This window comes from Halictus rubicundus, chromosome 9 (genome assembly GCF_050948215.1).
Source record: "Halictus rubicundus isolate RS-2024b chromosome 9, iyHalRubi1_principal, whole genome shotgun sequence".
NCBI classification, from domain to species: domain Eukaryota; kingdom Metazoa; phylum Arthropoda; class Insecta; order Hymenoptera; family Halictidae; genus Halictus; species Halictus rubicundus.
In genome coordinates this window covers 9,284,375-9,310,017 of record NC_135157.1, presented here as the reverse complement: position 1 = coordinate 9,310,017, position 25,643 = coordinate 9,284,375, and the positions used below count along the sequence as shown (strand labels likewise).

Sequence of the window (25,643 nt, the reverse complement as noted above, 5' to 3'; positions counted from 1 at the left end):
TATATTTTTAACATAAAATTCGTACTCTGAAATTATATTATATTATATTTTTAACATAAAATTGGTATTCCTCCAATCGGAGGTCCTTCATGGGCTCACTCACGGGCCGGGCCGTGAGTGAGTACGGGTATTAGCGAACCCGTGGCGACCCGAGCTTGTTGTTTGTTGCGTCCTAGTTACGCTATATTTATTTTTTATTAGAATTGTTCAACTTTCTAATTAAAAATTACTTCTGAACTTTCAAAAGTTCCTATTCCAAAATTTATATATCTGATTTGAAATTGGTATTCCTCCGAATGGAGGTCCCTCAGGAGCTCACTCACGGGCCGGGCCCGTGGGTGAGTACGAGTATTAGCGAAACCGGGGCGACCCGAGCTTGTAGGTCGTTGCGTCCCAATTTCGTTAGATTTATTTTTGATTGGTATTGTCCATCTTTCCGATCGAATATTTACTTCTAAACTTTCAAAAGTTCTTATTCTAAAATTTATATATCTGGTTTTAAATTGTTATTCCTCCGAACGGAGGTTCCTCAGGGGGCTCACTCACGGGCCGGGCCGTGGGTGAGTACGGGTATTGGCGAACCCGGGGCGACCCTAGCCTTTATGTCGTTGCGTCCCAATTTCGTTTGATTTATTTTCGATTGGAATTGTTCATCTTTACAATTGAAATTTATTTCTGAACTTTCAAAAGTTCTTATTCTGAAATTTATATACCTGGTTTTAAATTGGTATTCCTCCGAACGGAGGTCCCTCAGGGACTCACTGCTGTGGGTGAGTACGGGTATTGGCGAACCCGGGGCGCCCCGAAGCGCCACCTCAGTAGATTGAAGTTCTGTCTTCATCTACTCTTAGTTTGTTGTCGGTTAGGCCGTACTCGTGTACGGGGTTGTTATGGCTCCCGTGAGCCGGTTAGATTCGCACTCTCGTGCATATTAGGTAGGCCGTACTCGTGTACGGGGTTATTTTGGCTCGCGTGAGCCGATTAGATTCGCACTCTTGTGCATATTAGGTAGGCCGTACTCGTGTACGGGGTTAGCTTGGCTCTCGTGAGCTGGTGTTAGGTTTGGCTCTCGTGAGCTGGTTAGATTTCGCACTCTTGTGCGTGTTAGGTAGGCCGTACTCGTGTACGGGGTCATCGTTTGTTCTTTATTTCGTCGTCTTCTATTACTTCGATTCCTCCGTTGTATCTTGCCTAATTATTATTAGTCTGTTTCAGAGCGAGTACAACAGATGAGAAATTTTATGGTCGAACGAAGACAACACGTGGTACGAAGACGTCATATTATTTATAAGTTAGTATTAGTTGTCGAGCAATTATTGTGTTAGATTCACTTTGTTAAATTCGCTTGCTTTTATTTTGTCTCGCATTGTTCAGAGACTTGCCTGATTTAGTTTCCTTCTTTTGTCCACAATAATTGCTCGACTTGCGTGCGTACGTTAGTTTTTAAGATTTGTTCATCGTCGTTGTAATAATGTCGAGTAATGATTGCCATAATTTCACTTTGCTCGGTTCGATTTTTGACTCCGACACAGCCTTAGGCTGTGTCGGCCTTGCTTGTATGTACCAGACCGGTTGGTACCGGTACTCGGCGAAGAAACATTGAGAGGGATGTACGAGAGACCTGTTCACTCGTGTAAAATCCTCTCTGCCGTAAGTCCACCCGAGTCGCCTCAACGCTAGTCGTTGCCTGGCGACAGGTGGGTGGGGGAAATGGGTATCGTTTGAACGCTTCTCTCGGCCATCGTTCTTCGTGTGGACACGTCGGGTATCGGTACTGGCTGGAGTTGGGCTGCAAGCATTGTACGCGTCGCGTCACCCTCGAACCAGAGCCTTCTGCTCTGGTTCGGTTTTGTTTCTCTCATTGAAAGAATCAGAGCCTTCTGCCTGATTCGTTCTTGATTCCTCGTGGATCGGAGACTTCTTCTCCGATTCACACCTTTTTCTCCGCAATAATTACTCGACATACGCTGCGAAATTGAGTTTGTAAAACTCGAATGCGTCGTTGTAAGAAAGGGAGTCAGAAGGAAGCGTATTGAATTCCTTCTGGCTTCCTTTCGGGTCTCTTGTGCAGCAACCTCCTCGTGGTGAGACCCGGGCAATCGATAATATTCTCTATTTGTTAGATCTTCTATTATCTTTCAAATAATGAATAAAATCGAGCTAATAGCTGCTCATTTGTAATTTGCGATAACATTGTGAAATAAAATTTAAGACGTACTGATAATAAAAACTTGTGTGTTTAATTGAATTGTGTGTGTCTGAATTTATTTTAAACTTGCATGGGGTGGGCCAAAGGTCCTTCCTGCTTTCCTTCGCGCTTTCCTTGTTTACCTTTGGCCCACCTACGCCTTCTTGGCAGCTCCTTTTAATTATTAACCGAAACACACACTTCTTGTTTCGGAATACTTTTTCATTCAATATACATCGTACATTTTTTCTGGATTTCTAATTGAAATTTGCTTCTGAACTTTTTAAAAGTTCCGTTTCTTAAAATTGCTATGACCCTAGCCTTTATGTCGTTGCGTCCCAATTTCGTTTGATTTATTTTCGATTGGAATTGTTCATCTTTCCAATTGAAATTTATTTCTGAACTTTCAAAAGTTCTTATTCTAAAATTTATATGTCTGGTTTTAAATTGGTATTCCTCCGAACGGAGGTCCCTCAGGGACTCACTGCTGTGGGTGAGTACGGGTATTGGCGAACCCGGGGCGCCCCGAAGCGCCACCTCAGTAGATTGAAGTTCTGGCTTCATCTACTCTTAGCTTCTTGTCGGTTAGGCCGTACTTGTGTACGGGGTTGGTTTGGCTCTCGTGAGCCGTTAGATTTGCACTCTTGTGCATGTTAGGTAGGCCGTACTCGTTTACGGGGTTAGTTTGGCTCTCGTGAGCCTGTTAGATTTGCACTCTTGTGCATATTAGGTAGGCCGTACTCGTGTACGGGGTTAGCTTGGCTCTCGTGAGCTGGTCGTAGGTTGGCTCTCGTGAGCCGGTTAGATTCGCACTCTTGTGCATGTTAGGTAGGCCGTACTCGTGTATGGGGTTAGTTTGGCTCTCGTGAGCCGGTTAGATTCGCACTCGTGTGCATGGTTAGGTAGGCCGTACTCGTGTACGGGGTCATCGTTTTGTCTTTATTTCATCGTCTTCTTATACTTCGTTGTTCCTCCATTGTTTTGTGTCTAATCATTACTAATCTGTTTCAGATTGAGTACAACAGTTGCAGAAATTTATCATCGAACGAAGACAACGCATCGTACCAAGACTCGTTTCTTCTTCGATTACTTCTGTGTTCCTCCATTTTGTGTCTAATTATTATTAGTCTGTTTCAGTTAAATCGCAACAGTTCAGCATGATCATCCTCGAACGAAGACAACGAATAGTAAGAAGACTTCACAGTATTTATAAGTTCGTATTAGTTCTCGAGCAATTATTGTGTTAGATTCACTTTGTTAGTTTCGCTTGTTGATTTGGGTCACAGCCCTCTGCTGTGACCAGTTGGTAACGTCATCCTCGAACCAGAGGCTACTACTCTGGTTCGCTTCTTTCATTTTTCTTTCTCGTAAATCTGAGCCTTCTGCTCCATTTTTATTTTCTCTGGAATTGTTCAGAGACTTCTCAGATTTAGTTTTTTTTTGGCTCACAATAATTGCTCGATTCGAGTGCGTGCGTTAGTTATTAAGCTTGTTTATTAGTATTGTATAAATGTCGAGTAATTATTGCCGTAACTTCACTTTGCTCGGTTCGATTTTTGATTCCGACACAGCCTTATGCTGTGTCGGACCTTGCTTGTATGTACCAGACCGGTTGGTACCGGTGCTCGGCGTAGATCCATTGAGAGGGATGTTCGAGAGACCTGTTCACTCGTGTAAAATCCTCCCTGCCGTAAGTCCACCCGAGTCGCCTCAACGCTAGTCGTTGCCTGGCGACAGGTGGGTGGGGGAAACTTAGGGTATCGTTTGAACGCTTCTCTCGACCATCGCTCTTCGTGAGGACACGTCGGGTATCGATGCTAGCTGGAGTTGGGCTGCAAGCATTGTACGCGTCGCGTCACCCTCGATCCAGAGCCTTCTGCTCTGGTTCGGTTTTGTTTCTCTCTTTGGAAGAATCAGAGCCTTCTGCCTGATTCGTTTTTAATCTCCCGTGAATCGGAGACTTCTTCTCCGACTCACACCTTTTTCTCCGCAATAATTACTCGACATAAGCTGCGAAATTGAGTTTGTAAAACTCGAAAGCGTCGTTGTAAGAAAGGGAGTCAGAAGGAAGCGTATCGAATTCCTTCTGGCTTCCTTTCGGGTCTCTTGTGCAGCAACCTCCTCGTGGTGAGACCCGGGCAATCGTTATTATTCTCTATTTGCAAGAACTTCTATTATCTTACAAATAGAGAATAATATCGAGCAAATAGCTGCTCAATTATAATTTACGATAACATTGTGAAATAAAATTTAAGACGTACCAATAATAAAAACTTATGTATTTAATTGAATTGTGTCTGAATTTATTTTAAACTTGCTGGGGGTGGGCCAAGGGTCCTTCCTGCTTTCCTTCGCGCTTTCCTTCTTTACCCTTGTCCCACCTACGCCTTCTTGGCAGCTCCTTTTAATTATTAATCGAAACACACACTTCTTGTTTCGGAATACTTTTTCATTCGATAAACATCGTACATTTTTTCTTGATTTCTGATTGAAATTTACTTCTGAACTTTTCAAAAGTTCCTTTTCTTAAAATTGCTATGACCCTAGCCTTTATGTCGTTGCTTCCCAATTTCGTTTGATTTATTTTCGATTGGAATTGTTCACCTTTCCAATTGAAATTTATTTCTGAACTTTCAAAAGTTCTTATTCTAAAATTTATATGTCTGGTTTTAAATTGGTATTCCTCCGAACGGAGGTCCCTCAGGGACTCACTGCTGTGGGTGAGTACGGGTATTGGCGAACCCGGGGCGCCCCGAAGCGCCACCTCAGTAGATTGAAGTTCTGGCTTCATCTACTCTTAGCTTCTTGTCGGTTAGGCCGTACTTGTGTACGGGGCTGGTTTGGCTCTCGTGAGCCGTTAGATTTGCACTCTTGTGCATATTAGGTAGGCCGTACTCGTGTACGGGGTTAGTTTGGCTCTCGTGAGCCGGTTAGATTCGCACTCTTGTGCATATTAGGTAGGCCGTACTCGTGTACGGGGTTAGCTTGGCTCTCGTGAGCTGGTAGATTTGCACTCGTGTGCATGGTTAGGTAGGCCGTACTCGTGTACGGGGTCATCGTTTTGTCTTTATTTCATCGTCTTCTTATACTTCGTTGTTCCTCCATTGTTTTGTGTCTAATCATTACTAATCTGTTTCAGATTGAGTACAACAGTTGCAGAAATTTATCATCGAACGAAGACAACGCATCGTACGGAGACTCGTTTCTTCTTCGATTACTTCTGTGTTCCTCCATTTTGTGTCTAATTATTATTAGTCTGTTTCAGTTAAATCGCAACAGTTCAGCATGATCATCCTCGAACGAAGACAACGAATAGTAAGAAGACTTCACAGTATTTATAAGTTCGTATTAGTTCTCGAGCAATTACTGTGTTAGATTCACTTTGTTAGTTTCGCTTGTTGATTTGGGTCACAGCCTTCTGCTGTGACCAGTTGGTAGCGTCACCCTCGAACCAGAGGCTACTACTCTGGTTCGCTTCTTTCATTTTTCTTTCTCGTAAATCTGAGCCTTCTGCTCCATTTTTATTTTCTCTGGAATTGTTCAGAGACTTGTCAGATTTAGTTTTTTTTTGGCTCACAATAATTGCTCGATTCGAGTGCGTGCGTTAGTTATTAAGCTTGTTTATTAGTATTGTATAAATGTCGAGTAATTATTGCCGTAACTTCACTTTGCTCGGTTCGATTTTTGATTCCGACACAGCCTTCTGCTGTGTCGGACCTTGCTTGTATGTACCAGACCGGTTGGTACCGGTGCTCGGCGTAGAACCATTGAGAGGGATGTCCGAGAGACCTGTTCACTCGTGTAAAATCCTCCCTGCCGTAAGTCCACCCGAGTCGCCTCAACGCTAGTCGTTGCCTGGCGACAGGTGGGTGGGGGAAACTTAGGGTATCGTTTGAACGCTTCTCTCGGCCATCGCTCTTCGTGAGGACACGTCGGGTATCGGTGCTGGCTGGAGTTGGTTCTGCAAGCATTGTACGCGTCGCGTCACCCTCGAACCAGAGCCTTCTGCTCTGGTTCGGTTTTGTTTCTCTCTTTGAAAGGATCAGAGCCTTCTGCCTGATTCGTTTTTCATCTCCCGTGAATCGGAGACTTCTTCTCCGACTCACACCTTTTTCCCCGCAATAATTACTCGACATACGCTGCGAAATTTAGTTTGTAAGACTCGAAAGCGTCGTTGTAAGAAAGGGAGTCAGAAGGAAGCGTATTGAATTCCTTCTGGCTTCCTTTCGGGTCTCTCGTGCAGCAACCTCCTCGTGGTGAGACCTGGGCAATCGATATTATTCTCTATTTGTAAGAACTTCTAGTAATCTTACAAATGGAGAATAATACCGAGCTAATAGCTGCTTATTTATAATTTGCGATAACATTGTAAAATAGAATTTAAGACTTACTAATTATAAAAACTTGTGTATTCAATTGAATTGTGTCAGAATTTACTTTAGGCTAGCTCGGGATGAGCCACGGTGGGCCTTCAATGCTTTCCTTGTTTTCCCCTGGTCCACCTTCAGCTTCTTGGTAAGCTCCTTTGAATTACTAACCGAAAAACACAGTTTTTCATCGTCACCTTTTTCCTGGATTTCTAATTGAAATTTGTTTCGGTACTTTTCAAAAGTTCCTTCTCTTAAAATTGATATTTTTTGCCTAAAATTGGTATTCCATCGATCGGAGGTCCTTTCATTTATTATAGGTATATGGTCTAAGCTTCTCGTGGATCTAGTTGCAACATTTGTCGTTCGTCAGAGTAGAGGGCGTAAGAAATCTAGTTGTTGTTAACGATGTCGGTATTTCAGGTCGTGAGACACGAAGCATGATAACTCTATATGGTGATTGGTCTACTCCTATACCTCGTCGGTACTAGTAGATTTACATTTCATACATTCGATATTTTATAACTGATTGAAAATACTTCTCACAGAAGTAGCATTGGAAGGAGTATATGTGCATATGTGCAAATGTGTATATATGCAAATAAAATACATATTAGATATACTTTATGATTTATGTTAATAATTAAAGACATTGTCGATGACATAACGTTTATTATAGAGAAAATGCTACACCGTTTTTCTTTGGGATAATGTATGAAAGTGCTTCGTTTCGTAGAGCACGTAATGATTATCAGTCACTCAATTACAACTTTACAGCACGAGTGTAAAAAAATTTTACATGTTCTTTGTTTTCCATTTTTTTTTTTTTTGTTGTTCTTACACAGTATTAGTTTCTGTCGAGGTACATAGCATAACTTACGTGCAATAGTGTACGAAAAATCTGCGTGTTAAATTACATTTACAATAATAAGTCGCTTACAATTGAAACCTATAGGTCAATTCGTACCGATGTGAAAACTGTCGTGTGTGGATATCACACAATCGCATATTACAATCATAACAGTAAAGCAAATTGTTTTGCAGATCTTTTCCTTTGCACAAATGTGGGTGAGTTTAGTTTGATAAACGTTCGTTTGCATTTATTTCTCTTAATATCCACAATTAAACCCAGTTAAAAAGAAAACATTTTCAAGTAGCTCGTTTCGCGAACAAGACAAACAAATGTTTGAGAAGAAAGGGCAGAAAAAATGACAAACACACTGGTAATCGTAACGTTACACTCAACATTGAGTTATTCTCGCGAGTTCATACTCTTATTTTAGTCAACGAAAATGTTCGGCTTCGTGTAACTAGAATCATTAATAGCGGTTTGTAGGTACTTACTTGCAAAATGACAGTTTATTATTATTACGAAATACCTATATACATTGACGAATGTAACATCTTTCAGGTAAACAGAAAAATCTCCTAATCGTTCATTTTCGTCATTACCAATTCTTATATACATGGCTATGTATATGAAAATCTTGTTCACGTTGTACAACGTAATATTCAGCGCCTTAATTATTCTAGTCATTCACAGAACACTGTATTTGTCTCTATAAAATGAGGTGTGTAATGGAAAGCATTTATTTACACTGCAGCCTCACTTTATCTTATAACTTCGGCCTCGTTAAACCACGCTCCAACAATCTCGACTGATGCTCAGCCGATTTCAAAACATTTTACTATGCGCCATGCTTTTTATATTAAAGTTTTTAAATAACTCGATTTAAAAATATTATGTCAACCTATCCTCTTAATATATCTGTTTTGTTTCATTTTTTATCAATAGTAACGTGCTTAGCCGGTTTAAGTCGATCTTCCCCGAAAAAGAGATAGTTAATTTTCACCGATAATAAAGTAAAATAATATTTTACATTATCATAATTGTACATTCGATTGATATTTTCACTAAACCACAAGACTACTGTTCCTTCATAAATTATTAGATACACCTAATGCACTAGTGGCAAAAAAAGAGTTCTTGTACCATGTATGTGGACCACTCTAGCCCTGAAAGTAGCTTCATTGGAGCTATGCACAGAGTCTTCGAAATTAATAGTACACTGCACTCGCAGTTTGTGCACTGACACTGTGAGAGAGACGAACAAACATTTGACTATTCTGTAGATAGGTCCTCTCGCCTGTGTTCTTCTCATTACGAAATTGTTCGCAATATATTGATATTGCTATTTCCTTCATCTTCCTCATCTTCTTCCTCCTGTAACACCAAGATGTAATTGGTACAAATTTTTAATCGATTTCGATTCTTAAAAAAAAAACAAAAAATTTACAATCACATACCTCGTCAAATCCGAAACAGGTTTCCATCTCTTTCTGCAACTTTGAATCATTCTGCACGTTTTGAGACGAACCTTTGGAGGACGTTCCCGAGTCCAGCTTTATGTCTTCCATTTCGGTATCGTCCTCTTCCACTTCGTCTCCTTCTTCCCCTGTGCCGGTTACGATGCCACTTTCTTGACTCAAAGGATCTTGCATTACAAGGTCCCCATCTTCGCTTGCCACGACAGCCATCTGCAAGCAATGTAAATTATTATAAATTGTTATCCACCACCTTGGCGACTATTACAAGGTAATGCACTTGTTACTCGAAATACAGTCGTCAAAAAAGGTATCCAGATCGCGAGAATTTGAATGCTGCCTCCCAAACGGATTCAAATTTAGCCGAGCATTACTTTACTCATAATTCGTATTTGAACCTAAGTATTCGGATATTGGATACTTGGATCTCAAACACCCCGGTAATAGAAGGAGCTCTACCACATCGTTGTCGCGGAATAAATAGACGGTCCTCAAAATATTCACCTGGTCGGTTCCCTGATTGTCCGCCAGTTGAATCACTTCCAACACAACGTACTGCTGACCATCGCTTCCCTCGACCGCCATCATATCTTCCTCGTCCTCCTCTTCCTCCTCGAAACCTTTAAGTTTACAAGCTAATTCACCTGTTACCATAACACAACACATGGATATTAGTCAATGACCTGAGCGCACAGATCATATCGTAAGTGTCCCTGTGATCGTAATGTTTCCTATGATTTGTTCATCATATATGTGTCAATAATTTTACTCTGTTGGAAGTACGATTTCAACGAACGCTACCGAGTTTACCAATTGTACACATATAAGTGAATCAAAGCTAGATCAGTCCAATCTTGATTCTGACCTGTCATCACCTCGACCCTTTGCCCGTCAATGATCTGAATCTTTTTCTGTCTGCCCATCTTCAACGCTTGTTGCTTCTCTTGCAGAGACGATTCAGGGTCGTGAACGGCCATGTGGCGAATAAGATTTCCTTTGTGCCTGAAGTAGAAATTTATATTATGTAGATCGTATTTCTTTTCATTTTTACCGTTTATCACTAGGTTTGCGAGACGCGTCGTAATGACGCGTTCTAGTATTTTTCATTTACGATTATCGAGATCGTAAAGATCCATCCACGAGGAATTATTCAAGAACTTTATTTCTTTGGGTAAACAAGCTATCCCATTTGAAGTATCGCACGCAATTCTTTCCCAAACTATAGCTCATGGTAAAAAATATTTCAAATAAAACTTATCGCTCCAGGGGGGCAGGACATCTTATGGTGGTCACAAATCATCTCTAGGTGAACGTGCTTCCGAGTTTTCACTTTCGTCTTCCAAGGTCATTCAAGGTCATTTAGCGTCGTTCAATATTTAATTTATAATTTATAATTTGGGAAATAATTGCGTACGGAATGTAAAATAGTTGCTTTTAGTGCTCGGTAAACCTAGCGTTAAAGGAAAATGAAATGAAAAAGATACTGTAGTATAATATCATGTTTAAGGTAGTAAGGACATACCTGAATGGCCGTTCACACTCAGGGCATTGGTGAGTTTTCTCTTGCGGTGGTGGAGGAACGTAAGTAGGATTATGGTAAAGGTTGCAATGCCGCTTGAGTAGTTGCTTTTGTCTAAATGATTGAAAACAATGATCACACTGATAAGGTTTCTGATCCGTATGTATCAACATGTGACTTTCAAGATGTCGCGCAGATATTGATGCATATGGGCACAAATCACATTTGTAGCATTTTTCTCCTTCATGAGTTTTACTGTGCAGTTTATAGCTATATCTACAAAACCAAAAAATATGAAGTGCCTCATATTTACTAGGCAAAATAATATGATGTCGTTTCGTATTTGCGTAGAGCACATCTTGCACGCGTACCTGTCTGGGAATGTTTTTCCGCAGCGCTTACATTTCAAAGGTTTGTCTGAGGTATGCAATTTTTGTACATGAATCCTGAGATCTGTTTTGCGGCCGCATGTTGTCGGGCACAGTTCGCATTGAAATACTGGTTTGTCGCCGACTAAAAATAGACAATGTTATTGCAAACAATACTGAAACTCTCGAAGCGAAACAGCAACAAGTATATTGGTATATATTTAAAATTTTTCAACATACCGTTGTGTATAAGTTTATGAGCTTTTAGACTGTTAGACTGAGTAAACCTCGCCTGACAAAAGTCACACTCGTATGGCTTTTCTCCAGTGTGTATTCGTAAGTGTCGTTTGAGCTTAAATGTATCAGGGCTAGCATATGTACAATGCGGACACTAAAAGTACAGAATGGATGACAATGGTGGCTATGTGTAATGTTTCGACGAAATAACATCTCAATGTACCTGATATGGTCGCTCTCCTGTGTGACATCTAATGTGACGTTTCAATTTGGATAGTTCAACGGACGCGTAATCACATTCGTGGCATTTATGTGGTTTTTCATGCGTGTGCCTATATCGAACATGTCTAACAAGTTCACCTATAAATAAAAACTAACAATGATCACCATGCTTTTATGTTCTGGCATTTCATCGTAACAAATTAAATCCTCTTGTTCATAGAAAAGAAAATAATCGTTATGTCAAATTCTAAGCCACACGGAGGTCTACTCACCGGAAGTCGTGAACGCACTGTCGCAAAATTTACAATGGTGAGGTTTGGTCCCAGTGTGTGTATTCACATGGTTCTGAAGCGAAGCTAATGTCTTAAATCCTCTCTCACAAACGCTACATTTGTGTGGTCTCTCTTCCGAGTGCGACTTCATGTGTCTTGATAGTAGATACCTGCACAACAAATCAAATTATTTTCTTACTGAACGGAATACTAAAGAAAGTGTAAAAAATAGACCTGTGCACACCGTTTCGGGCTTGTGTAATTACAGTAATTACACATGTGAGCTTGAGTAACTGTTTGGGACTTCTTGGGTAGGAACTTGATAATTTTGGTTTTATCATCTTCTGCTTCTGACTCAACAGGAGCTTCATTGTCTTCATTGTCTTCGAAATCATACACAGTAAGGTCTTGTTCACCCTCTGCTTCTTCTCCTTCTGTCCCCTCTCTTTCCACCGGTCGACTTTCTTTATCTTCAGAGTCTGGTTGTTGGACTATCAGCACGTAACTGACTTCTCCAGGATTGGTGTCTGATGGAACTATTGTGACCGTTTGATACGCATCTCCAGAGTTGATGACCACTTGATTATTTCCATTGGTAGCCACCTGTCCCTGTCGATTGGATTAAATTATTAATGCATCGAATTATTAAAGTATCCACAAGACAGATCTTCTTTACTTACATCTTCATCTCCATCGACATTCTCAAGTTCCTCGATTTCCTGGTACTGTTCTTCCTGAGAACCATCTCCTTCAGCTTGTACATCAGCTTCCTCTACCTCTTGAATCTGCACTTGTGTCATCACAGGTGTCTCATCGCTGTTCGCCTGGTAGTAATATTGACCGGATTGGTCAACAAAATAAGTCCCACCTTCCTCTCCACCCGACAGTCCCTCCACTTGTTGCACTATAATACAATATGTTAATAGCAATTGTGTTCTCATATAGGTGTACAAGGATGATCATGAATAGAATATGAAATACTAACATTGTACATGTTGCAATTGCTCCCCTTGACCTCCTTCTATTTCTTTATTAAATGTCTCCAAGTATGTTTGTATCTCTGTCACAGATTCTTGCCCCTCTTCTAACTTAATCGTTGCTACGTTACTCGTCATGGTAGAATCATTAAATCATGCAATTAGACTGTCTCTCGTTAGTCTGGAACAGTATCAGTTACATATCTATCAGTTTATAGTACGATCAGTCAGGGTATAAGAGTTGTGTAAATATTGTTTTAAAGTAATTTGGCCTATCGGACAGTAATGTATGTTGTGGTAATGTACAGTGTCTTGCTTGATATAACAAAATAAGACACCTTGTATAATGAAATTAAATTACAGCAAAACCTACATTTCATTTAGAAGAAATAAGTGTAATTGAAAGTTTCATAGCATTAACATATACTGAAACTTTAAGGACAGAAAGTTTACAGAGGCTGATATCTGGAGCCAAGAACTGCAATTTTTCTTTTAAGTTTCCCGTATTTTCTGCATCAGATTTTTCAATCTCTCCAATGGTAGACATTATTTGAAGTCATTTAATTTTCATTTCAGAGCCATAATGTTAGACATGATTTTACTCTTATATAATAAAATGTGTGATCTTAATAGACATTATTTCTGGGATCCAGATATAACAATGAACTACATACAACTTAAGGAAAAGACAACATAAGCTCCAAGCATGGCATACATCTAAGACAATGGTACAGATAGAATGCTCAAGAGTGATCAGTAGTATTAGATTGTGTAATACGAAAGGCAGAATTCCTAGTTCCTTCTTATTACTTTAAAGTTAACACAATTCTTCTTTACCACTACTGTCTTTCCTATTGGATATGTGTAATTTTAGGAGATCTTTTATACAATGGTATCGATCAAGAAAATAGTCCAAAACTTTAGTTATCCTCCAATAAAATAAAACATCTTTGATCGACACCAGTGCATAAAACTCTAGTCAAAATAACAGACATCCAAGAGGCAGAAAAATAGTGGTAACCGATTAAGAACCGTTTCAACTTGAAGGCAACGAGGAAGAGTATCACTCATTCGTGTGATCCGAGTGTTGAGAAATTCGACGTCTCGTATTCCACAACCTAATCCATGAATGAACATCATCGAACGTTGCGGTTCCCGTACTCCGCGAAATCATAAGAAAACGAGAGAACGTGTATTGTACGGACAAGGGTATATGTATCAACAGAATGCGCAAGTGTGATCGTGTTGTTGGAGACTCAAACTTGCAAGTCGAGGAACATACGAGACACGTGCGTGTGTAGAGTGACCACGAGCCTCCACTGAATTACCAGCGGAATAAAGGCGGCAATGCACGGGGGGCATATCGCGCGCGTTGACTGTGTGGAAAATACAGATGAAAATCAATATCTGTCCGAAGAAATAGAAGGCACGAGAGAACGTGGGACGAGCGCATTCATGGAAGACTGAGCGGGAAAATTGTTGCGGAGGTGGTTGACTAACGGGGGTGGGCCTGGACGATCTATCACCGAAGATCCCAGCATAGGCGTCGAAGACGGTGATTATCGTTCCGGGAACGTGACGGGATTGACAGGAGCGACACACGCTGCCGTCACGGAACGCCATGCAACACGCGAAGCGGGCAATGTGAACGAGGATGACGCCATGGGCGAAATGCGAAATGGACGAGCGCGAGCGCGTGGAAATACGCAGCGGTTCCGGGCTGGCTCCTCGAGGCCGCTAACGAGTCCCTCGTCGGACACCGGGCTCCCCGAAGCCGCGCATTCTGTCGGAAAGCTTTTAAGACAACGCGGGTGCTTTCGATTTCAGGACACAGGGGGCATTAACGACAAAAATTTCAGAAAATTATCACCGTCGGCGCTGTCATCAATATGGAGGACGCGACGGAACGGAATACCGTCCGTTCTGCTACGTGCTTCGGTTAACTCACCGATGTTCCGCGTCCCTGTCGCGACCAGTGGCCCCGGGTCCCCTTGTTCGCCGCCGAAACTCGTCTTTTCTCACAGGGAAACGTATTTCCACGCTGCGCCAGGCTCGCGCACCACAACGAAAACCTCCAAATATTCGCCTTGCCTCGTAAACTCACGATCGTTCGTGTGAGGGCGTTGTGTAAGACCCGGAGGGCAATATGGCCGATCGAACTGCGAACGTTCAAATGCTGCGCGTTGGCAGCTGCGCGGTGGCACAGCGTCGCCCGTCGGTGTTTACACCGGACGACCGTCGTTTTAGGTACTTCCGGCCATTGAATATTCCGTGACCTTACCTGGCCGGAGACTCAAACCTGGGCACCTTTGAAATATTTTAAATAATATTTTATTTTGTAATTATTTCCATGCCTGCGATCACTTTTAATGTCACATTGTTTTAAATAATACTTCAAATAACATACTATTTTATTTTATATTTATTTGAAATTATTTTGAAATTGTCCTTCGAAATTATATTTAGCGACCTGATTATCTGGTTTTAAAGATTATTTCTTTTGATAAATTTGCAATAAAAAGGGATAACGAAATACTACTACTAACTCGAACGAATCAATATTATCTTGATTTTCAAGCCTATAGTTATTTCTTATTTTCATTTAAAATCGCTCCAATTTGCCGAAGACTAAGCCTGGGCACTTCGAACATGACGTTATTCGAAATATTACTACAAATACCATGTTATTTTATTTTATAATTATTTGAGATAATTATGAAATTGTTCGAAATCACATCATGTGATCTGACTAACGACTAAATAACGGTGTGAGATAAATTATTTCAGTTAATTTTCATTTTCATTTCAAGTGAAATTTGCCCAGGGCTGCCGGTGGCAACGTTTCCCTCTTATCTCTCGCACGTTATTTTTCCTGCTCTTTTGCACAGATAGCTGCACCGTTCCCCACGACGCGATTCGATTGGCCCACCCTGATAAGCGTCGGACGCGTTCGGGCGAATTTTTGTTGTGTACACGTCCGATCAGATCCGGACTGGTCAAAGAAAAAAAGAGACGCCATGAGAAAAGAGCGGGAAAGCTTCTGCGTCGGAGAAGGGGAAGAAATGAGGTATTTTGGTGGGGGGACCATTGCCCACTTACCAGCAGCGGTCGTTCCTTTTTTTACCGAAAGATTGCAAATAAGTATACACTTGTTATGAAAGTGTTATTGAAGTCGGCGTCGGTTCTCAAAGATAACTCGACTTGTCCGGAGGTCGACAATATGCATTGCAATTAAAATATGCGATGATCAATTAAGATTAATATTTTTGATTGATTATTCATGATGATTAATACATTAGGATCAGCCATCGAGGAATGGTTTCGTCGAATATATTACTGTTTATATAATGATTTCTTAGGAATTTCATTCGAATGTATCTGTTTATGTAAGATTGTTACGAAACGGATTTTCTGTTTTGAAATAATCACGGGACAATTATTACATTATTGAAAGGTTCAGTATAATATTTATACTTTCTCTTTGAACGATTGCATAATTTCCTGATAATGTTGTTGGTCTAAAGTAGAAGATTGACCAGAAATGATTGACCGTAGTAATACAAGTAAACAATAAACAATTCTCGTTAAATATGTATATGGTAAATATAGATTTTATTATAGTGACACAATTTATAAAGCCATTACTAAGAAAGTATAAACATATAAATATTCATTATTTCTAGCATGTAATACAAAGTGGAGTTAATAGAAATCTTAGTTTTCGTTTTAATACAATTTTGGTATGACTCACATTAATGTTTATTATCGTGTATAGATTAACAGAAAAATATATTTCTAGTTATAAAAAATGTACAAACAATATTATGTATTACAGAGTACCTTTTTTAACAAGAGAGAGAAAGAGAGAGAGAGAGAAATTGGCATGTATAACGCAGGTAATTGATGAACAAATAAAATTTCGGAATCGTTGCGACGAAATAATACAAAGTATGAGACAATCTCTGCTAAATATGAGTAGTATATTGAAACATGTGTAAAACGTTATAAAAATAATTCTGTTTAGTTATATATTTTTATAGCGATAATAATACATCCTCCTTCCTGATAAATATATTATACATAAAAATTACTTAAATAACAGCAACTTATTACTCCTGAATTAGTAAGGATAAAATCAAATAAATTGCGACATTTTCCAACAAAAATATTCGGAAGCTAAAGAATTACACGAGCTAGGAATAAAAAAAGAAACGAATGTCAATCAAATGGAATCGCGTGATAAACATATAAGTTCGCGACAACCAAAATTTCTATCATGTATAATAGAGAAATCAAATATGTATCTAATTAAATATGGGGAATACGACAGTCTTCATCATCCACAGTTCCATTTTTAATGTCAATCCTTAAAATGTAAACAACCAGCATTGCCATTACAATAGTCACTATTATAGAAAATAATAGTGAGTATTTTAAGAAACTGACGTCACTTCGAAGTTTTGCGTTACTTTCTTTCAATTGCGCTACCTGCAATTCGTAAATTTGATTACGAATGAAATCCTCCTTTCTTCACTTTAAAAACATTAAATTGCCACTTACATTATGAAAAAGTGTGTCCATCGTTCTGTTTTCAGACATTCCGGATGACAGTATAGAATGGGGTTTTTGTTTATCGTTAATATCAGCGTCTCCATCGCAGCATCCTAATCTATGCTCCTCTGGCTTTATTTCACTCTGTAAAAAAAGTAAGTTAACAATCGTCTACTATTACGTTTCTTATAAAATCTTGAGCAACGTGATCACTACCTTCCAAATTGCAGCTATTTCTTGAGCAGATGTGTTCGCATCTTTCAACGGAATGCACACGACTAAGAATCTATCATTGTGCACAAGACTACGTAAATTATATCCGGGTTGTAACACAACGGAAACAACCCGCTTCGTTAGAGGCAATATCACTCCTGAACTCGATCGGACCCTGAACTTTTCGGGGGACGTGATTTTTACCTACAAACAATACTAATAATGCAGGACTATTCGCGTACATCGAGTGGCACTGCAAGGAATGCAGTATCATCCAATACCTTGTAAAACAACGGCTTGTCCGATGTTGTATTCCTAAGCGTGATTGTTCCAGCTGTTTCATTTCCTGTTCTATAGAACGCGATTGTTTTTGGCTCGACGGACAACACTGCAGAATACCATGAATCGGTATAAAATAAATATCATAAATAGCAGAGGTGTGCAAGACCCTACATGTTCAGGTTCCTGTACATCTCTAATCAATAATGACTTCAGAAATTTGTTACTCACTCTCCTCTTCGTTTCCCTGTTCGCCAAAATTACTTGGCGATTGCTCCACCAATGGAGAACCCTCTGCAAAATGTACCTAAAGTTTTAAACATTTTTTTAATAATGCTTTAACATTGTACATTTGATAGAATCTATTTGTATACCTTTTTGTTGTCAAGTTTACCATTCATTGTAGCATCTATACTATTGTGTACTTCCGGTATAAATTTGAAGGTATAATCGTTAGTACCACCCCAAGAGACAAGTATGTCACTCTGATTTACATACTCTTGAATATTACTCTTTTGAACGAACTTAATTTTTGGAATTGCTTTCGGTGGTAGCCACGATTTTATCACTTTGAAAGCAGCCTCCAATATCCATGGCATCTCGAATATGATGATATAGTTTAGAAAATTCGGATAATAGTTTTTACAAAGGCCAGTCATGTATTCAATAAAGTTCATATCCAAATTCGAGATGCCAGTCTCTGCCATATCAAAAAAAAGTGATATTTGATCGCCATTGGTATATCTGAAAAGATGAACAGGCAAATGGCATCAACATTTCATAAGTGACTTCAAATATTTTACTAATCCTGTGTTACCTTTCTAATCTCTCGAACCAGTACACTACAATCTTTTGTAATTCTTCGTAATCTTTACCTTTTTTAGTGTACAATTTACATTTAATAACAAACATTGCTTTGCCATCTCTGTCTTTGCCATGAATGGAACACAGTCCATCCTCTAAATATTCTTTCCTCAACACATCTTCTGTAAGGTCTGCGATTAGATAACATTGATATAATAACAATTTTAATATCAATGTACGGTAAAACCATGGTAATACCAATCTGAAGCGAAGAGCGATCTTCAGGTATTAAAAATATACATACCATTCGCACCAAACTTTTTTCTCCAGATGCAGGTCTCCCATAACATGTTAAGTGCTTCGTCCACATTGCAGTCATTGTGTTCCAAAAATCTTTTCAACCAAGATTTCTTCTCTACTCTGGCAATGTCGGCAGCATGGAATGCTGTTGAAATACCATTTCATCAATGGATGATTTTAATTATATGTTTCCATTAACATATTCCATAATCTAATATTTAAAATACAGTTAAAAAATATAGAAGAAGAATTTACGGTTACGACACTGTCATTTGGTGACTTTTTTTTACCGAAAGTACAAGGTAGAAGAAAAACAATCGACCTTGGAAAATGACACCAAGGATTGGATTTTGCTCTTTTGTTCCAATCATCCGTCAGTCGTACAACAACGCGCGAGAGGAGATTAACTTAACGAAATAATAAAAATTAATATACACACCGGGATCGGGCGGGCTCTGTTCCTTCAATTTTTTAAAAAATCTTTCACTCAGTTCTGTAATTAATTCCGCCCTTACTTCCATCATCGGGTAACCTGCTGGAAATAATGCTTTGACCGGTAGTGAACTATACAACACGATTGCCAGACGATAATTGTTTATCCAGACACCAGATCTGCGCGTAGAGAGACGCGCATGCTAGTCGGACTTTAGATGGTACAATTTAATTTATGCATTTGCTTCCTTCAGTTTAATGTTCTTTTAGAGTCCGCAAAGTTGCAATTTTGCAACTTCATTAATCGTGCATACGGTTAAAAAGAAATTGATTAACAAAAACCACAATTTGTTTTGCTTTCGTTTGGTACAACTCATCGGTTGAACTTGAAGATTTAATCGTTGATTACGATTAATGATCAAAAAATTAGTTGTTGATTGTTTGTTAAATAATGACCAACTAAATGCTTTTCATATTTACGCTTGCAGGCTGTAGCGTATACAGTTATTTAATTACAATATCTTTAAATCAATTTGCGAAAGTGCCACGTAATCTAATTGCAAAATATATATATTTTGTATACAAAAGTATATAAGTATATATATATACTTGGCAAATTTGTGAGCAAGTTCAATATGTACTCATTAATACACCAATGACTTCATTAACGAACAGTTACCTAACTAGGCTCCATTAATATTCGCGATAACCGATGGATTTTATGTAGATTTTATGCATTGTTTAACTGTTTAATCGACTTTGACAGTTGCAAAAAGTACATACAAAGTTCAAGCTGTGCTTGCAATATATATATATATATATATAAGTATGCATTTTGATCTTTGTGAATATCGATAATATTTATTTACGATTTATATTGATGTCATATATATTGATTTTGCATAATATGCATATTATGCATGCATACACGTGTATTCTGTCCTTGATTCGTGTATGCGCATATACATATTAGAGTGCGAACGAATTCTTCAGGAACAAGAAATATTGATGTGTGTTTAATTTGAGTTTTAATTTAAAAAACCTTAATTTGAGTACGTTTTAAATATTATTTGTAGTTGTCAAGGTATACGATGAATGGTTCGAGTCTATATGGTCTACATATATATATGTAGTAAACTATAGTTTAGTATTGGGATGTACCTAATTTATAAAAACTATTTCTGTTCGATGAGTTAACATGCAGTCGATTTGTTATCTACAGGTTTGTTTAAACTCGATTTCGAAAAAGTACGAAAAAGTACAATGCGAATATTTAGTAATGAAAATAGATTTAGTTTACTATAAGAAATACTTAGTATGACACTTTAACATATCAAGTTTATATTGTTGTATAATAAATTATTACAATTCTAATTTTAATCAAATGAGAGCGCTTCGTAATTGTACTGTTATTGTTTTGCCTTTACAATATTTACGATTGCTTTTCAAAAGAAATTTAGAAGTGGAACTACCGTTAGTGTGTAAGATAGGTATTAAAAAGTTTGTTATATAATTCAGTATTAAAGTTCGTATGTATATACAACAATCTTATTTCTAAAAAATCATGAAATAGAAAATAAAATGCTTCGTTAGTTGAGTATTCATCAAGTACTCACATTTTGTAAACCTAGCTCCTAGAAACACATGTTTATATTATATAAATTACGAATATTTATAGTGACAGTACAGTGTATAATTAGGAAAATGATGTGGGATTTAGGAAAATTTTAATCGACGTTAATCATCGTGATCAAAATTCCATGTTCACCGTTAACGGCCTCCATACTTTGGAATTCATTATATAAAATTAATTGCATATGATTTTGATAACATTGTCGATTTTAATGGATAAAATGCATTTTTCTTTAATGAATAAAAAACAACTTACGAATAATGAGAGTAGAAATTTGGTATTATTGCATCAATTATATATATATAGAAGAATAGGAAGGGTGTATGCATAAACAAACTAATCTTTTCCAATATACGTGCACACGAAGGCACACTGTATACGATATATAATATACTTATGCGGGCATTAAAATATACAACTAGTTTCATATCGTATGACAATATGTATATGTATATACAATATTTGACATGTCAAATAATTCACAAATAGTTTTACTTTTCTCTCGTTCTCGCTTCTTCTCTTTCTCTCGGTTTCTCTCGCTCGCTCGCTCGCTTGCTCTCCCTCTCTTGTACACATATATCTTTCTTGTCAACAAATAACAAAGGCTTGAAATATGAAAATTTTAATTTACACAAAACAAAATTCTCAAATACACGCGGCTAACCGTTATGCAGTTTTCTCAACAAGATTTTTACAGTCGGCCCGTGTTAACATAGAATCGTACAAAACATTGGGTATTCCCATTCGTATCGACATTACTTCCATCAGTGATAGTAACGATCGTACTACCTTGATAGAAGAGTACATTTTATTATAGTTCATTACTATTTTCAGTATCATTACAATCGATCTCGATACTTATGTGTGTGTGTGTATATATAACCCAGCCTGTTACTACTGTTATCATGAAAAATCATATATATGCATATATATATTCACACACATATTGTAATATACATAGATCCATACATATATACATACTGCACTCATATCTATGTATGTATATATCTATATCTGTATGTATATATTCTATAAATACATGTGGGGCCATCCCATTTTTAATCTATCATAGTCCACTCTTATATTAATAAAGGCATGCTATAAATTGAGCAGGCATACTAAGGCATATATTCCTTAGAATGATTTATATCGAGAACCTTCGAGTTTACATACAAATTTGTATATACAATTATATCAAACTGTGAAACAAAATGATCGATATTACATTACTGTATGTATGTGATGCTTCGTGTATGTATCTTAATGTACCGTGGCAACAATGGCTCGCCTCGAAATATTAACAAGAAGTTTTACTCGAAACATCGCTCTTTGTTTTGCCACAAATTATCTCGACAATACAGCACGTGTTGCATGTAAAAGCATTTTTCCGTTAAATGCCTTTATTATATTAATTGCAGACTAAGAGAATGGATTAAAATAGGGCAGCCGTGTTGTGAGTATATGTATATTCATCGCAGATTTATAAAACTCTCACATGACGATTAAGTTAGTCATACAAGAGACTTCGAATTTCAAGAAATTAATCTAGTGGCTGAAGGCATCGTTTTGTATAACACAGAATAAGTTTGTATAAAATATTCAGAACACTGTAACATTTAGATGCCATTCAATAATATACCACTGATTAAGAATTCGATCGTTTAAATCGTCCGCTTATGTATAATTCATTTTTACGTGGTTTGCGTTATTTCATTTCTGTAACATTACTTTTTTTTTCCTTTTCTTTTCTTTTCTCTCTCGTTTTTAATCATTTTAGGTCTGTCCCATCAGACATCATAGTATATTTTCCTATAGATCTCAATAATCTGAAATTTTGATCGATAATTGGCTACTTATTCAATTTATGACCTGCATTATTTATAGGTATCCAAAATATTTACAACTTTGCTCGCAGGTGTTTCCGTTTTTTCTTGCTGTTCTTAAAACTCGATCTCTCTTTACGATACGCGAGAGAAATTGTCTATTCAATGCTACTAGTCTCATCCGTGATGATCATTCCTCTATGGTGTTACTGTTTCCCTGAACTAGTAAGATTTTTCCAGTGTCTTCATTAACTCTGCAACGCCCCGTGAACATTCAGTTACTTTCGGGGTTAACTTCCTTTTCACCTTCACCATCGCCTTCTTCACGTGTCATGCCTTCTATCGGAGCCGGTGCGTCTTCTACGTTGGTTAGATTACTGGATGGCAGTTGCCCTGGCGGTACTGTGGATGGCACAGATGGTGGACCATTTTGAGCGGCTCCCTGTGGGAATCCCGTTTCTGCAGAGACTAAATGCGATGGCATGTGAGGTGAAGCTGTCTGAGACTTTCTACTCTTCTCGCCCTTTCTCCATAATGTTATCTCCTGAAACAAAACGAAAATCCATATGTAAATTACAAACAGAACTGATTTTATTTCTAGGAGGGCCCTCCTGCGATGGTCACAGATCTTTTTTAAGGAGGTATTCTGGTTTCTCATTTTCGAAAAATCGATTTTTCTTCTTTTACATTTTCTTTAAGCATAAGTGTGGTGGGTTGTAGTTTTTATCGTGCTAAAGTATTTTTAGACTTACTTGCTGTTTGAAATATCTGCGATCCTCCTCATCCATGAGGACTAAATTAAGGTAGTACCTAACGCTAAATTTCTTATTAATTTCACGCATTGTCGGCGCCAATTCGTAGCCTGCTAGAAACACTCTTATGGGAATGGATTCGCCGCGAACAGGTGCGCCATCCATTATTTCGTACTTAGCTATTGTGTCATTCTCCGTGAACGTGTGCGGACCTTCAAATATGTATTCTAATGATTACATTGGTACATTGAGTTACAATTAATGAATATACAAAAAACAAAATGTTTTCTCCATTGCGTGCGAAGATTGATAAAGTATTGAAATTATAACAACGACTATTGTAATTATTAGAGGTGTGCGAGAACCCGTATACGATTCCCGTACATTCGGGAATCCTGAAACTTTGGAGAACCTGGCTCGATCCCAAATAAATGTCTCAACCTGACATTTTCGGGTTCTCACACACACCTAGCAATTATTATTATTTAAATGAAATTGAGAAAGTATACAATACCAGAACCAGTGGTCTCCCGTTTTATTATGGCGATTTCCATGTGTTTGATTTTTATTCTAACCAAAAGAAAATAGATTTTTCCGACAATAACATCTTTTAAGTGATACCTGAAAAAGAATTTGCACATTAAAAAACTGCAGGGAAACACGCCTTTGATTAAGGTAAATTGGCACGGACAATCGATCAACTTACTTGCTTTTATTATACTCAAACTCGATATGCAAACAGTCTTCAATTCCAACTTCCATTTTAATAGGATTATTCATATCTGGATAGGAACTAAGAGTGTGCACAACTAATTCAAGTTCTTTGACAATATCACTAAGTCTTCTGACAATTGTCACTTTCAGGAAATATCTTAGCCGCACATTAGACCCTGTGTAGCTTTCGAACGGTTTCTCTACATTGGCAAATTCAAAAGTGTACACAGTGTTATGCGTTAATTCGCCAGGCCTGGCTAGCTCCTTAACCAAGCTTGTGAACTCATGATGATTTCCTCTGTCATAATATAATTCTATTTGTCCGATAAATTCTACTTTTACACCCTGATGTTCTAACTTGCCAGCCTTCCTAAGACTAATATTAATCTGTAATTAATAATGCGATCGTTAATATCGTTTAATTATTCTAACATATTCGTTACATTCAATCTTCTAATATTATTGCATCAAAACTGAATATTTTTTATTTGATAATTGAAAGAAATGAATAACATTCATTTACTGAATAGTTGTGTTACAGTTTGGTCATGTATTACATAAAGTGTATATACACATATATGTATACAATGAAATTATGAATTAATATATAAAGGACATAAAAAAGACTTTCTTAAAACTGAAAGAAGATAACTACTTCAGATTACAATGCGGTTCAATTTCTTGATACTGTGTATACTACTCCGATACGTTTGAAGTATTCGATCAATCGTTGTGTACTATAAATGGTATTCTCCATTAATGCGTGCACCTCTGTAGAGGTAACAAATTCGTTCAGGAAAGATTTTTACCTTTCCAGATACGGTTTCCCCGTCATAGTATAACAAGTAGCGCTCTTTTTTCCCATCTTCGGATTTGATGTCTGCAGACTTCCTGGTCTCTGCACCATCCAAAGTAATCTCTATGTCAGCCGACTGACCGAACCCAAAGAAACTCTACAAAGTAAAAACGAAAATTAAACACAGAAAAATGAAATTTAGACGATCGTGGAATTTCGGAACGAACGACTTCTGCGTGTCCCTAAGAGATAGGCTATCCATTAATCAAAAGCATTAGCATACCATTTTTCGTAAAAAAGAACGACCTTGTAGAAACGATCACACGTGTCACAGTAATCGTGTTCGCTAGGATTAGAGCAACGTGCGAAATCAATGAAAAATTCTTGAAGGCAACATTTTTTTCGTCTAGAAACGAGAAAAGTTGGGTTATTTTTTGCTTGCTTCCTCCCAAAAGTCACAAGTAGCCAATATGGCTGCGCAGTACGGCCCCCACCCTACATACGCCGTGTACTGTCAAACTTGCAGTCGCATGCAAGAACGCGACGGACTGACGATTGATACCGGTGCTATCTAGTATTATTTACAATCCATTCTTATTCACTTTGAACTTTCCATCGGTTTAATTGGATAACGCTGTGCGCTGACTAGTTGCGACCGTGTACCTTCATTGAAAACATCTGCCCCGTTCGAGTGCCAAGGTGCGTTCGTAATCGCGTTCAATGCCAGGCATCGGTAACGCGTAGAGACCGGACTATAATCAACACGTGACAACGCCACAGACTATATCGAAAGCGAAACTCTGATCGAAATCCTTAAGTCTCCTGTTCCCAAAGTAAATGTCCTTCACACCCTACGTACATGCAGTGTTGC

At 38.2% G+C, this 25,643-nt stretch overlaps 3 protein-coding genes and 1 long non-coding RNA gene across 7 annotated transcripts; 1 reads left to right on the top strand and 3 right to left on the bottom strand.

Annotated features, from left to right (window-relative positions):
- Positions 1–7,207: 7,207 nt before the first annotated feature.
- LOC143357203 (uncharacterized) lies at positions 7,208–14,630 on the bottom strand. 4 transcript variants are annotated; one of them, XM_076793514.1, is made up of 13 exons: positions 14,424–14,630; positions 12,484–12,656; positions 12,179–12,402; positions 11,743–12,107; positions 11,499–11,668; positions 11,228–11,364; positions 11,008–11,158; positions 10,771–10,912; positions 10,403–10,675; positions 9,746–9,882; positions 9,385–9,524; positions 8,863–9,093; positions 7,208–8,779 (listed from the first exon to the last, which is right to left on the bottom strand). In XM_076793514.1, the coding sequence occupies exons 2-13, from the start codon at positions 12,611–12,613 to the stop codon at positions 8,717–8,719; spliced, it is 2,163 nt and encodes a 720-aa protein (XP_076649629.1). In that variant the 5' UTR covers positions 12,614–12,656; positions 14,424–14,630; the 3' UTR covers positions 7,208–8,716. The 4 variants fall into 4 exon arrangements, with proteins under 4 accessions (XP_076649629.1, XP_076649632.1, XP_076649631.1 ...); XM_076793517.1 differs by having other exon boundaries at positions 10,403–10,513; positions 14,424–14,629; XM_076793516.1 differs by having other exon boundaries at positions 9,385–9,500; positions 14,424–14,626.
- A 13-nt stretch (positions 14,631–14,643) lies between these two features.
- Positions 14,644–16,625, top strand: LOC143357224 (uncharacterized). Its single transcript, XR_013082786.1, has 2 exons — positions 14,644–14,722; positions 15,364–16,625. It is a non-coding gene; the product is annotated as an uncharacterized LOC143357224 (long non-coding RNA).
- LOC143357213 (motile sperm domain-containing protein 2) lies at positions 16,437–19,238 on the bottom strand. Its single transcript, XM_076793533.1, has 9 exons — positions 19,062–19,238; positions 18,627–18,767; positions 18,336–18,513; positions 17,893–18,262; positions 17,750–17,825; positions 17,521–17,627; positions 17,243–17,443; positions 17,036–17,170; positions 16,437–16,963 (listed from the first exon to the last, which is right to left on the bottom strand). Exons 1-9 carry the CDS (start codon positions 19,144–19,146, stop codon positions 16,784–16,786), a joined length of 1,473 nt encoding a protein of 490 aa, XP_076649648.1. The 5' UTR covers positions 19,147–19,238; the 3' UTR covers positions 16,437–16,783.
- Positions 19,239–21,027: 1,789 nt separating this feature from the next.
- Vps26 (vacuolar protein sorting 26) lies at positions 21,028–25,485 on the bottom strand. Its single transcript, XM_076793534.1, has 6 exons — positions 25,056–25,485; positions 24,786–24,929; positions 23,969–24,363; positions 23,777–23,883; positions 23,263–23,474; positions 21,028–23,054 (listed from the first exon to the last, which is right to left on the bottom strand). Exons 1-6 carry the CDS (start codon positions 25,056–25,058, stop codon positions 22,785–22,787), a joined length of 1,131 nt encoding a protein of 376 aa, XP_076649649.1. The 5' UTR covers positions 25,059–25,485; the 3' UTR covers positions 21,028–22,784.
- Positions 25,486–25,643: the final 158 nt, after the last annotated feature.